Source organism: Gavialis gangeticus, unplaced genomic scaffold (assembly GCF_001723915.1).
Source record: "Gavialis gangeticus isolate Ggan-Ray unplaced genomic scaffold, GavGan_comp1, whole genome shotgun sequence".
Lineage (NCBI taxonomy): Eukaryota > Metazoa > Chordata > Crocodylia > Gavialidae > Gavialis > Gavialis gangeticus.
This window is the reverse complement of record NW_017728993.1, coordinates 18,627,276-18,640,785: the sequence shown is the minus strand read 5'-3', so window position 1 is coordinate 18,640,785 and position 13,510 is coordinate 18,627,276. Positions and strand designations below refer to the sequence as shown.

The window sequence follows — 13,510 nt, the reverse complement described above, 5'->3', positions numbered from 1 at the left end:
CCAGAACAGATGCATGAGATCACTATAGTGGTTGCTACTGCTCTCCCTTCTCTCTTTGCCAGCAGCATGGAGCAGGATGGAGTTTGGTTTTCAGCATGGCAGCCACAGTTTTAATCATTTCACAGCCACTGCTAAATTGGTAGTAAATTTTGACTGAGCATGGCACCCTTAGAAGGATATCAAGGCACCCCAGGGTCCCACTGCACCCTGGTTGAGAATCACTGCCCCCTACCCATAGCCAGTCTCCCTCTCTAAAAAACAGTATCCAAACTTGGTGTCAAACATTACAGTATCCATTACCTAAAAATAAAAATGCTAAAATCTAGTAAAATATCTTCTGAATTCACTTCTAAATACAATGTTACAGTATACAATGTAAAATCATTCTGGACACCATACCAAATTATGTGCGTCTAAGTACTATTTTCTCCACCCCCTCCATTTTCCAGAATAGTTCCACCCTGTAATAGCTAAACAAACAAAATAACTAAATATAGCAATATATGCAGGAATTTCAATTTACAAATTTTGGACATAAAAGCACAAACCTATTAACTGACCTAAAAAGCAAGTCTTTTTGTACAGACAACAGCCATGAGAAAATTCTGTATGAGATCTAACCACTGGGGGGCAACACAGAGGTACACTGTTATACAAGTAGAAAATGGCGTGCTCCTCCTCCGAAGTGGTGTAGCAATACGGAGTAGACTTGGCTCCAGTTTATTAGAGACTGGGATTCTTTTCCCAACTCTCCCCAAAGTTAGCCTGTGCAAGTTGCCAATAATATTATCTGTATAGCAAGTGAAAGATAGTTGCCAGTCTTAGAGCAAGGATCTGAGGCTCTGGTTAACAATATGAGTTGCAAAGGGCACACAAATATTGACAACAGATAGTAGAAAAGTTAGAGCTAGAATACCTCAATCCTTGAACTGCAACTCAGTGCATGCCCCTCTCAAATACCAGACAACATATGAGGATTCCTCAGGCAGTATTTTTCTCTCTCTCGTTTTGTTTCTTCCAAATCATATAAAGGCTTTTGTATACATTTCTTCTGAATTTCACCTACTACCATTTATGGGAAAAGTAGGTAGGCAAAACAGCCATAATAGGATAGCTTAAACAAAGCAGTAAACTAATTTTTAGAAATGGTTTTAGATCAAATGCTTTACTGACATGACCAATAAATAATAGCTTTAGAAGAAAAAAAAAAAAAAAAAGAACCACTGGGCATTGGCTCTACTTATTAGTGAGACAAAAGTCAGGGAGTAAAATCCTGGTTCCAGGCATGTAAATTAATGACCCACTAACTTTGATGGTTCCAGGATTTTAACTCAAACAGATATGCAAACCGATGAGATGAAAGAAACCTATAAATAGACTTTTAGTTTTATGTAAAAGAAATCACAGTATTTCCACAGTGTTTTAAACACTTACTTTAATACTATATACTATTTACCATGAAAGCAATTTTTATAATTAGATTTGAAAAGTTAGAGTTCATTTTAATTGGTAATGAAACAACAAGCATGATCTTAGCAGCTCTTGTATTCCCATAAAATCAGAACAAGTGAACCACATTTCAGCTTTAGATGAAATATTCTCCTCGGCCCTACCTGACAAGCTATGTAACATTTAGATTTGTTTGTTAGTTGAAAACAAGCTTTTATTTTAATAATGAAGGACTACCATTATTTTTTAATCTTGCTAACTTAATTTTAAATCATGAACATGACAAAATAGAGACTAAATCTTTAATATTAAATTAATGATGTTTCTTATGTAAACCCCCAAAAGCAGAAGAAATTACTTCAAACTCATGCATTTACATTGTTTGCATTTTAATTAGATCAATGGATATAATTCAGTGTTAAAATTATTCATACTCTCTAGAAACTAAAAATGTGTTCTTGTTAAAGTGTAAAATGAGATTTCTGAAGGCTTGTATGTGCCTTGTTTCTCACAGTTAAACTGTCACAGCATGAAAACATTCCCCTACTTGTAGAGCTTTAGATACCTGTCTCCCTAGTGAAAGTGTGCAAAATGAAATTAAAGAGTTAGTGACAATTCATACAGTATCCCATATTTCGTTAGATAAAACTACACACAGAGAATATATTTTAACTCTAAAGGGAGATGAGGCAACAATGTTTTAAATGACTATTGACTTCACTGAATTTCCTAATAATGTAAGAAGACTGAAGTCTATCAGGTTCATAAGAGACTCAAGATGATATAGGAATCCAATTATGGGAAGTCTATTTAGTTGTCCTGTTTGCTAAGCCAAAGGTTAACGAGAACTGCACTGAAAAAACCTCCTGTGGTATTACAAAGTATTTCTTATGCTGCATAAAATGTAAATGAAAAAGTATTCTAATCAAGGCCTCCTTTAACTCTTTAATTGTGAATTAGTAGCATACTCTTATACAACACAGCACACTGAGAACTCTATACAACACAATCAAAAGTGATTAGGAAAAATCTGCCAGTGAATTAAAAAGGGCTACTTAAACAGATAAACCTCATTACTAAATATTTATTACGGGCAAAGGGAAAAATGTTCTGAGAGTTCTTGCTAAAGTTAAATCTTCATAAGTATTAAGTTATATGGCCTCTAATTTCAGATAGAAATTAATTATATTTTTGCTGGTAACACATTCAGATCTGTTTACACAGCTGACATGTCTCAGCTGCACCAGATTCAAGCAGTGGGCTTTGAGGAGCCTCCTGTCTTGGAGCAGATGACTCAACATTCACCAATTTCATTAAACATGAAAAGGGAAAAAAATTACCTGCAACAATGTCACTTGTAAAAACAGACTTAAAACAGATTTATGAGTTTTACACACCCAGGACATCCTATCCACAGAAAGGTTTTCTTTTCATTTATTTAGCTTTTGTTAACGTCTCTTAAGATTTAGATTAGACATCTTACATTTCTACCCATTCAGGGTTTTTTACTGAATTTAAACTAGTAACTAAAATTCACCCATTTGTCCAAGACTGTAACGGCTATGAAGCCATATTTATTAGATCAAACATCATATATATAGTCTCAAGTCTGCTCAGTATATGGGCATAGATCCCTGCAGCTGAGTCTAAATAACTGCTGTACTTAAAAGCAAAAGCATAGGGATATTCACAATTATTTCAGATGTTCAGTCAGTCTTTGCTTTGCTTCATTAGCTTAAATCATTCATCCAACATTTAAGAAGTGTAGTACTCATCACTTCAACAAGTTGTTACTTTAGGAGGACTGGAGATTGGCAGTTCTATCTTCAAAGTATTATTATTCTAATATTTGTAGAAAGGAAAAACACTAGTTACATTTTCATTTAATAAAATGGTCATATTTACTTGGCTTCAACTAAACACTTAGAAAAGTAGCTTTTTTCTTTTTGTGCCAAGATTGGTAACCATCACAAAAGCTATATGCAAAATATTTTTTTAAATAAATGCAGACCTCATTTGCCAGTATTAACTGTGTTACCTCCGAAAAGATGGAAATTGCCTGAGCAAAAATGAAAGCGAGGATCTCTGCAGAGAGCAATCACACACAATCAGGAGGCAGGATGTAATGTCTAAACAACCTTCTATAGTGGTTTGCAGGATTTCACAAAACGGTGGGCAAACAGAATAAACTCATTGAGTGCGAGCATCCAATATATCAGCCTGAAATAGAAAATTAATACTGTCCTCTGTTTTTTGGTTTTTTTTTTTAATATTAGTAATTTTAAAATGTTCACCTGGCATATAAAAACTTAAGTAATGTCTTCTATATTCTGGTCAGCTACACGTTTATCTGTATTCTGTACAAACAGGTGTCATACGTCAGAGTGTAAACTTGTACAGCACAGTTTCGGTTCAGTGAAAAAAGGAATGCAAGTGCGTGAGCATTTCTGTTAACTTCAACGGAGAGACTTGCACACTTGATATCACATATCCATAAGTACCTGGGTAAACTGGGGCCTTAGGCCTGATTCAGCAACATATTTACGCACGTGCTTACAGTACTTCTGGAAAACAAATGCTTTCCTAAAATCTGGGCCAAAATGTATACCAGCACAAGAAATTCCACTGCATCCTTCAGTGTTGGGCCCTCTAGCTGTCATATGGCAATACACTGAGGCACACACTACACACATGTGAAGAGTTTCAGTGGGACTACTTACATGTTTCAGTGCATCCATAAAATTGGGGCTTGGTTGCTCAACACATAAAATAAGGCCCTAAATAACGTGCAACTTCCATACTTTCTAGGGAAAAGGTGATAACAATTTTTTAATACACACAATAATAAACCCAAGGACAATTGAGCATTTACTGGAAGAGCCAAAGATACAAAACTACTTACAGAGTCATCCGTTGCAGAAGGAGGCCAGCCTTCCCACAACTGGTGACGAACAGGAATACTAGTTAGGTCATAAACATTCCGCTTTACCTGTCAAAAAAAAATTAGATGTGCTTTCAAAATACACTAGCATTTCAAACATGACTAAATTACTTGCAACATGTAGGATGGAAGGCTTTTTTAATTTAGATTTTTTTTTAAATGATTAATAGCAGCAAAGATTCCTTCTACATTCAAAAGCTCAGATTTGCTCCAGAAGGTAACATACTATGGCTGAATACACAGTAAACAGAAATCTAAAACTATCAAACTTCATTAAATCCTTAACAAAAAAACATAAATTATGATTTGTTATTATTATACGGAACGATAACTGTTCATGACTTATTACAAAATAAAGACATATTACAAGAACAAATTGGGGGGAGAGAAAACAGAACAACAGCAAGATAATTTCTGTTACAACTGCTAGTGGTTAACCTGCTCTGTTTTCATCCTAAAAATCCTAGATTTATGGCAAATTTAAGCAGGAGTCAAATACAGTGTGTACTGTTGTACACATTTCTGTATTGTGTATTTTAAGGGGGAGGTATCTAAATAAATGAAAGCATCAGGAAAGGAAACATATAAATATGGTTCAACGATAATATTTTCAATTATTTCTTTAAATAGACAACCATATGTTAAGCGAGTTTACTTTGTTGTTACTATTTACTGAAATACTATGGTTGAATTAATGAGCTTAAGAGCCACAGTGGTTGTCAATATGGCAGAAGAAGAGAATCTGAAAACAAGCAGGATACCACAGAACGACAGTTTACAACCGCTCACCCTAAAATTTTAACAAAAATCTAACAAATTGGCATTCAGATTGACCCATTCAAAGCCACATGATCCCTGTCCATCTGTTTTGATGAGTGTTTATGTAACAGAAAACAAAAATCATGAATTCTGTTCGTCTTAAAACAGATTTTACAAAATCAGAAGGATCTCATTGCTGCATTTGAGTAGTTTCAACTAGTCTCACAAAGTAAGTGCCAGAGTTTATTCAGAGGCCTCTTATGGATGAACCCGTACAAAGACAGCCAGTGCACAAACATATGCTAACACTAGCCCTTCCAATGAATCACATGAACAGGTAAAGTACCTGCAGCAGAAATCTGCATGGCAAGTTGACAGTACTGTGGTTGAGAGACCACCTAAGATACAGTTTCTCAAGGTCTAACAGAAAATCTTAAAATCTTGAAGTCATCAATTTCTTATTTGTTGCAACATGTACCAAGATTGAGGGATTATAAAGGCCTTACTCACAAAACCAGTTTTCAAAAAGGTTTTCTAACACTGTGAATTAAATACACCACTTTTGTTTGTTTCTTAATAAAAGAAAAAAAAAGGAGGGGGGAAAAAATCTACCACCTGCAACTATAAAATGTCTCGTTACTCCCAAATGAGTTATCAGCAGGGTTTGATTTCTAGATCTTCAATTCCCAAGCACAGACCGGTACTATTCACCTTACCGAGTAAATTCCATCTAGTTCAACTCCTAACGGGTTTAACAGAGATATACTAACTAAAGTACATTCATCTGGTATATCCAATTTGGAGGGCAGCATAACTATATGCATAACATTTGTGTTTACCATAGACTGAAGACCTAGATTCTACCCCAAAATTTGGCTGATAATGCCATGGATAATCTCTCCATTGTTTTGCTTATAAAATGGCAGGGGCTGATACTTAATTGTCTTATAAAGCTGTGCTATGAAGCTTTGATCAATAAAGTCTGAAGTGCATGAAAATGTAAGTAGAAAGAAAATAAAAATCTTTAAACTAGTTTCTATCTCATAGGTTATTGCACTTCCCCTAGAAGAGCAGTATTCCCTCACAAAACAATACCTGTGAGATGCAACGGAAGAAGGGGCAAGATTCAGCCACAAATTCAAAATATCAAGCAAAATCCATTAGACTTGAGAGGCTGTTTAGTCATATAATAGTCAAACACTGCCTCTCAACCTACCATTCTAAAAGAAATAAATATGATCTGTTTTACTGCAATGCAACCAAATAAAACAATTCTAACTATTCAGTTATTTTACATTTCAACTTTATATCCCCTACCTTACCTGCATTATGAAGGTTGAGATGTACTGCAAACTGATAGCAGCCTTTTTTTAACGGATGAAGAATAAAGACTATTTGCAATATCAACGTTATAGCCCTTATCTTACTTAATATAGAATGATCCGACTTGTTAAAACTGTTAGTTTTTCTATTTTAAATTCATTTTAAAGCATCTCCTTAAAAAGCAATATTCAGCATCTGACCTCCTTTTGTCTGGAATCATCTTAACAGAACACTGCACAGACTTGTCAAATTGTCCATATAGTTAAAGCTCTTTAATAGCTACATTTGCAAAAATTAGATGATAATTAGCAAAGTTATTAACAAAGTATGTACCTAACTGCTATGATCATAGATATGTAGGGAGAGACAAAAATATATATACACTTCAATCTTTGAAAGCCTCCCCATGGCACTACTGTGTCAATTCTGCACACCATGACAGGCCTGTTACAAGAACAGTGGCAGGGGTAATAGTGGCCCCAGAAGCACAGAGATACTTTTTATATTGACTAGTAATGCCTGTGTTGCATAACAGATTACTTCTGATTGTATGAAAATACATGGCAAGTCATTTTTAAGAGGGGGGGTGTGTGTGTGTGTGTGTGTGTGTGTGTGTGTGTGTGTGTGTGTGTGTGTGTGTGTGTGTGTGTGTGTGTGTGTGTGTGTGTGTGTGTGTGTGTGTGTGTGTGTGTGTGTGTGTTCATGGGTAACACACACACACGCAAATCTATTTTTTAAACTCCCAATATACACCTTGGAAAGAAGTGATATGTGAAAACTCTGGAACGCAATTTCAAACAAACAGCTTTTCTTCAGTCCTCCTTAACAAGAGTTTAGCCTGCTGTGCAGCAATTGTTTCACAGTCACATCAGGGTGAAAAAAATGGCATTACTCAATATTGACCTCACAACATCTCATCAAAATGTTACCAAGCTAATCTGTGATCATAAAAACAATTTGCTGGTTCTTGCCATGCTAGTATTACCTTATGAAATGTTTCAAGCATTTTTTTTCACAAGAAAAATAGCCTTCAATTACACATAGAAAAAGAATCTTGTTGAATATTAGTCCCACAATATGGAAGTGTTTAAAATGAACTATTAACTATTTTGTAATCCCAAACTAATTGTACTCAGTCACACACGATCAATAAAACAACATAACATTATTTTAAAAGGGGAAAAAAAAACCTTCTCAGAATGTGAAAATAAACAGCTCTGGAGTTGGATTCCTTGCATTCCATTTTAATGCCAAAGTACAACAGCATGGCATTATGAAATAAACAGTATTTTCCTTCTTTCATTAACTCATCTGTAACTGCACTGATTTCAATAACATTCCTCTGCTATTCTAAGCCTGAAAGGCATGCTCTGGTTATAGTGTTATGTTGGTATAAAGCACAATGCCAGACTGATGTGCTGAACAAAAGTGATCAAAGTTAAAGTAATTTTAGCCAACGCACAAGTATTCTGCTGCATTATTCTACCAGAATGACATCTGTTGAGCAACTCGTCACAGAATAAACTAGTTATTATAGACAGGCCATGTCTGGTAGGGTACCAAGTAAAACATATTAGGGTAATGTTTGATTAAACAAACTACTGGGGCTAAACTCATAACTGGATTTTGAAAACTTGCCAAAATAGTCATATTTCAAGACACAATCAATTACTTAAAGGAAAAATACATTTGCTTTTCAAATACTGTGCCACTCTCATCAATGCATTAATTTGGAGGAACTGCCCTTATTGATAGTTCAAATAGTGATAAAGAAGAAAAACACAGAAGATACAAAGAACAGATATACTTCCTGATAACATGTAAAAAACTCCCTCATCCTCATTAGCTGTCTGAATGCCAGTTTAAAGCTATGCTTTGTAGGGAAGAGAAAGATCTACAACAACATTTTAAAATATTTTTAAATACAGGCCAGTGGAATAAAAATGTACATAGGCACTCTTGAATACATTCACACAAAAACAGATATTGGACCCATAATATCTTCAAGACAGAGATGAGGAGCTGGATTTTTGTGCTTAAGGTCATATGCCATGAATAGCAGGAGTGAAATTCTTAAAAACTTGCTTACGAAAGAGTCTCTAACTTCTGGTGCCATTTCACAGTACTACATTTTTGAGATGATTGGTCACATAACCTCTTCTCTGATCAATACAAAAGAATAATTGACAGTACTGTCTTACGCACAGCTTCAGATCTGTATTTTTCCTTGATGTCAAAATGCTATGGTGACCTGCATATATTACAGAATGTAGTTACTGCCCAAATTATAATCTCTCAATTTTATGATTTAGAACCAAATTATTATGTAAACGCTTGTATTTGGTTCTGAGATGCAAGTTGTAGCTATATTGGTCTATAGGCAAAAAGAATCAAAACTTATGGCAGACGTGATATCTTTTATTAGACCAACTAGATAGTTGCAAAATAATCCCTTTAAATTGCAAGCTTTCGTGCACATACACCCTTCCTCAGGCATAGAAGAATGCAAAGACTGTAAAATTTCTTCTAACTGGAAAAAAAATTCATATTTCACAGAAGAGCTGAACATGTTGTAAGATCTCCTGGTTGGAATACAACACCAAATGACTTACAACACCTGTACTCTGCACTTTTCTGTATGCGCAGGCCAGTGCTGGGGAAGCACGCAAGTCTTACCCAAGCTCATCTTCATCTGGAGGTAACAGAGGAAGAAAGAGAGATAAAACATGTTGATGATGAAGTAGAAAGAAAATAATCTAGCTTCAGGAAAGTAGAAAACTAAAGTCTGTAACAAGATTTAGGCAGATTTGTATTTTATTTTCCCTGACAGTTTTTTAAAAATATGATGATAAAGTTATTCTGAGAATAATTAGAAGGTATAGTCACTTCATAGCTATCCAAGTGAACAGATGATACTCAAGGTCTGTACATGACCATGTTTCATAGTTTCACAGTAGCTAGGGTCAGGAGGGACCTGAACAGATCATCTAGCTTGACCCCCATGTTGGCAATAATGTAATATGGTCAAATTATTGACCATATTACAAGGGCTCTGCAGCAGGTAACATGATGTGAAAGGGTTTGTGAAGGTCTTCTGTACTCTGGTGAATTTCACCCAGAAGGAAAAAGGAGTTATTTTCTTATCTTTTAATTAAAAATGTAAACTATTATCGAGAAATGTCTCATTCACCAAACGTTAAAAAGTAAAATATTACAGCTGAATCAGCAAAATTTGATCACACCTAAGACTGTATCTTTGAGTTAAGTAATCACACCATTACCCAACTGTAGTTTTCCCAGAGTTGTTTTCTGTATATCTACATATGACATAATTTAAATAATGTACATCATGAACTTACATTAGTCATATAATTCAAGATAAGTTATATAAACTGGTACATTTGCCAAGATGCTGAAGTCTGTCCTGGGGATACAGGCTGGGGTCAGCAACTTTTTGCCAGCTTGTGACCTAGTTGTGGCTGCAGGTTGGAAGTCTCCATTGTCACCTCACCCCCGTGGTGGCCAGCTGCCTGCATTCACTCTGCTCCAAGACACTTGCACTTCCCTCACTGAAGATTTCTGACCCCTTCTTCATTGAGGTAAGTGCAGAGGCAATGGAGCAGCTGGCTCTGCAGTTGAGGGGGAGATCAGTGGCATAGCACAGCTCCGTGCTGGATCAGACCTCCATGAACCTAATGCATGCAGCCCACAGGCTGGAGGTTGCCCAACCTGATATAGGCAACTTAAAAGACATTGCAAAAGTAGGAATGCGAGTAGGCACATAAAAGGAGATGAGCTCAGATACAAACAGATATAGGTTGTATGGGCACTCATGGCATGAAAGAAGAGCTTGATTTGAAAGACAGGACATGCAGCCAAGACGAAGAAAATTTTCAGAACAGACAGAAGATGTCAGGCACAGGGACAAAAGAAAATTATAAAATTGTAGACAACAAGATTTGGGGCAGACCGGTTGAGAAAGAGGTAAGAAAAAAGAGGCCAGAGCAAATAAAGTTATAGCAATGAAGACTAGATATGATTAAAGCACAAACCAGGGTGTTAGCAAGTAGCAAGTGAAAAAGGGAAAGATTTTGGCATTTTTACAGATGAAGGAGAAATATGATTTAGGAATAGTCAAGATGTAGATAGAAATCTCCAGTATGATATGGCTGTAAGATTAGAAAGATAATAAAGACAATAGTTAAAGACAAGGATGATGGGTCAGGAAAAACGTTATTTTGGGAAGAATATTTTCAGATGATTGTGGACATCTAACAAGTTCTTAGAAACATTTTCAGATTTCAGAGTAGACAGATGGATTGGAGTAAAAAGGTTGATATGGGAATCCCATGCAAAGAAGTTATAGCTAAAATCATGGGAGCAGATAAACTGCAGGTCATACAGAGATAAAATAGGAGGCAACTGATAACAGAATCCTAGAGGACCCAAAGACTGAAGGCAATGAATGAAGGACAAGCATATGATATTAATAGTGGCAGTCAGCAACAGATACCAGGTGAGCAGAAGGTCAAAGGCATCAGGAGAGAGAAGAAAACTAGGAGAAGTGATCAACAATGCTAAGTACAACAGAAAATAACTTTTTACACTTAGCCAGGGGAAAGCTATTGGTAGACAATCAGAAACCAAACTGTTAACTTTCAATATAAAGTAACACATGCACTAACTTCTCCTAACCACCGATTAGTATGATGTAATACTTGTTTCACAACAGCAAAAGTCCACAACCAAAGAGCTTCCATCCAAGTAAGAAAGAGTTTTGCTTGAATAAAAGACATTATTCTGCTTATGATCTCTCCACTTCAAAACGTAAAAATGAAACCGTGTCCTTGATCACTGCTTCAGAAAGGAAGAGCTAGCAGTGAAGGAATTAACCAATGGCACAATGAGAATGGAGAAACAGAGAAAAAGACAAAGCAGAGGATAGAGAATTGCCCCTGTAAATAATTGCATTATATCCAGCTTCTATTTCTAGTATCTTACTAATGTTTAAATTGTTTTTGTGTAATAAACTATGCAATTGAGATTTCAGAACCAGGCTCACTCTAAACAATGTTGTGCATTTCTTGAAGGCTTGGACAGGTACCATATTTGAACCAGTGTAATCATTAGCACTTACACTGCTGTAAACTATAAGCAGATATATGACACACAACAGTACATCGGTATAGGGTACATAAACTGAGTTTAGAACAATTCCAGAATAAAACAATGGTAAAACTACACCAGTATAAGTCACAAAAGGTTAAGTATTGTAACTGGAGCTAACCTGACATAGCCATTTTCTACAAGCAAACAGAATAACACCTGTTTGCCCACCACCTGGTGTAGAGGTGCTGTAATAGTGTCAATGGCAGGCAACCACCCTACAATAGCTAGCGCGTGGTGTCAAGTCAGTGCATGCAGCTGGGCCAGCATGCCAGATCACACCATTGGATTGATCCCATATGCCAGATCTGGCCCACAGACAGACCCCACACCACTCATCTGGTCTGCAGGGCCAGAAGCCGGAGCATCACTGGTTTAGATCACTGCTAAATATTGGATTTTGCCATTTTGTAAAAAACTCAGATTTGGTTGTGTTGACATTTCCATTAAAAACCTTGCTGGTTACATGATTATTAAAATCAGTTCTGTTCTGAAAATTAGTAGAAATTATCTCTGGCAGAGACTCTTACTAGCAATTTAAAGAACAAATATGAAAATGTCACATTTAAATAAACTAAGTAAAATAAGAAATAGAAGTTATAAGTCATGTTCCCTCTCTCCAGTTTTTATGCTTTATTAGAAAAAAGATCTGAGCACTCAGAATTTTACAGGCCATTAGTGCATGAAGATAAACCACAAACTGTAGGTATCTGGCATATTTTTAAAATTAGCATTGCAGCTCCCCCTCAGAAAACAAAGATATTAGAAATGGGCATGATGGGAAAGGGACACTGAATAGTCTAAATATAGTTTCCAAATTTAGAAATATAGAGATAATTCTTGGGGAGGACTGTGAGGATACACCGGTATGTGTGTCCTACTTTGCTATTACGGGTTGATATAAAAAAAAACCCAGCACGGGGAGAAGAGTTTCTGAGTAGAGAGTCTGGAGGTAAACAATATAAATGAAGTGGGACCACCAACCTCTACAGCCCTAGAAAAACTTACACAAATGTGGGTATACAGAGAGGTCTATCTGGTGAACATTTTCTGTATGTAGGCAGGCTGCTAAAAAGCATAGCAGTGAAGGATTTTTTAAGATACGCATTTGAGACGCACATAACCCTCAAGTTCACTTGCATAGCCATGGATCAACACACGGTACACTCAGAAACATTCATTACAAAAGTAGATGACATAACAGCAACAGAAATATTCATTGCAGCCTCTTACGGTTTCTTAGGCAGATTGACTATCACAGATTTACTTTCACAGTTGTTAGTATCCCAATTTCACTGTCTCTGTTTTGTTCTTTGGACCTTATGGTTAACTGATGTTAATTTGGTACCACAGATATGAACATGTTTTTTTCCAAATAAAACTCTTCTGTACCATATGTTGAAATATATCCCACATAGTAAAATGAACTATTAGTTATACTAATGTATCTTTGTAGAAACAATTTTGTAGCAGCTAACTTGAACACGCATCTTAGATTGCCACATGACAACACTGTTAAAGAAATTTTGTAGCCATGAAGATCCAGGAAATATATGAGCGCCAAAGATTTTGTTGGATAGGTTTTATTGGACTAACTTAATAGCTGAGATAAAGGCAAAACAAGCTTTCGAACGCAAAGTGACGAATGGCTTTCAATAGAAAGCTTGTGCAACTTTATCCCAACTACACAGTCAGTCCAATAAAAGATACCATCCAAAATAACCCTTCCCTCTTTCAAAAGACATCATCTTAATTTGAGAAAGCTGAAACTATTTAGAAAGAAAAGAAAAGAGTAAGGGAATCTAACAGTTTATCTTTAAACGGCTTTCTACTGTACAAGCAACTCCTGATCTCCAAAAAGAAAGAAAGAAA

General features: G+C 36.0%; 1 protein-coding gene across 2 annotated transcripts in view; it reads right to left on the bottom strand.

The window, feature by feature from the left end:
• Positions 1–13,510, bottom strand: part of FAF1 (Fas associated factor 1) — a 338,217-nt gene that overhangs the window by 156,014 nt on the left and 168,693 nt on the right. For both annotated transcript variants that reach the window (XM_019501327.1, XM_019501328.1), the window contains exon 8: positions 4,352–4,438. In XM_019501327.1, the coding sequence (XP_019356872.1) occupies positions 4,352–4,438 (87 nt within the window). The remainder of the gene's footprint in view (positions 1–4,351; positions 4,439–13,510) is intronic.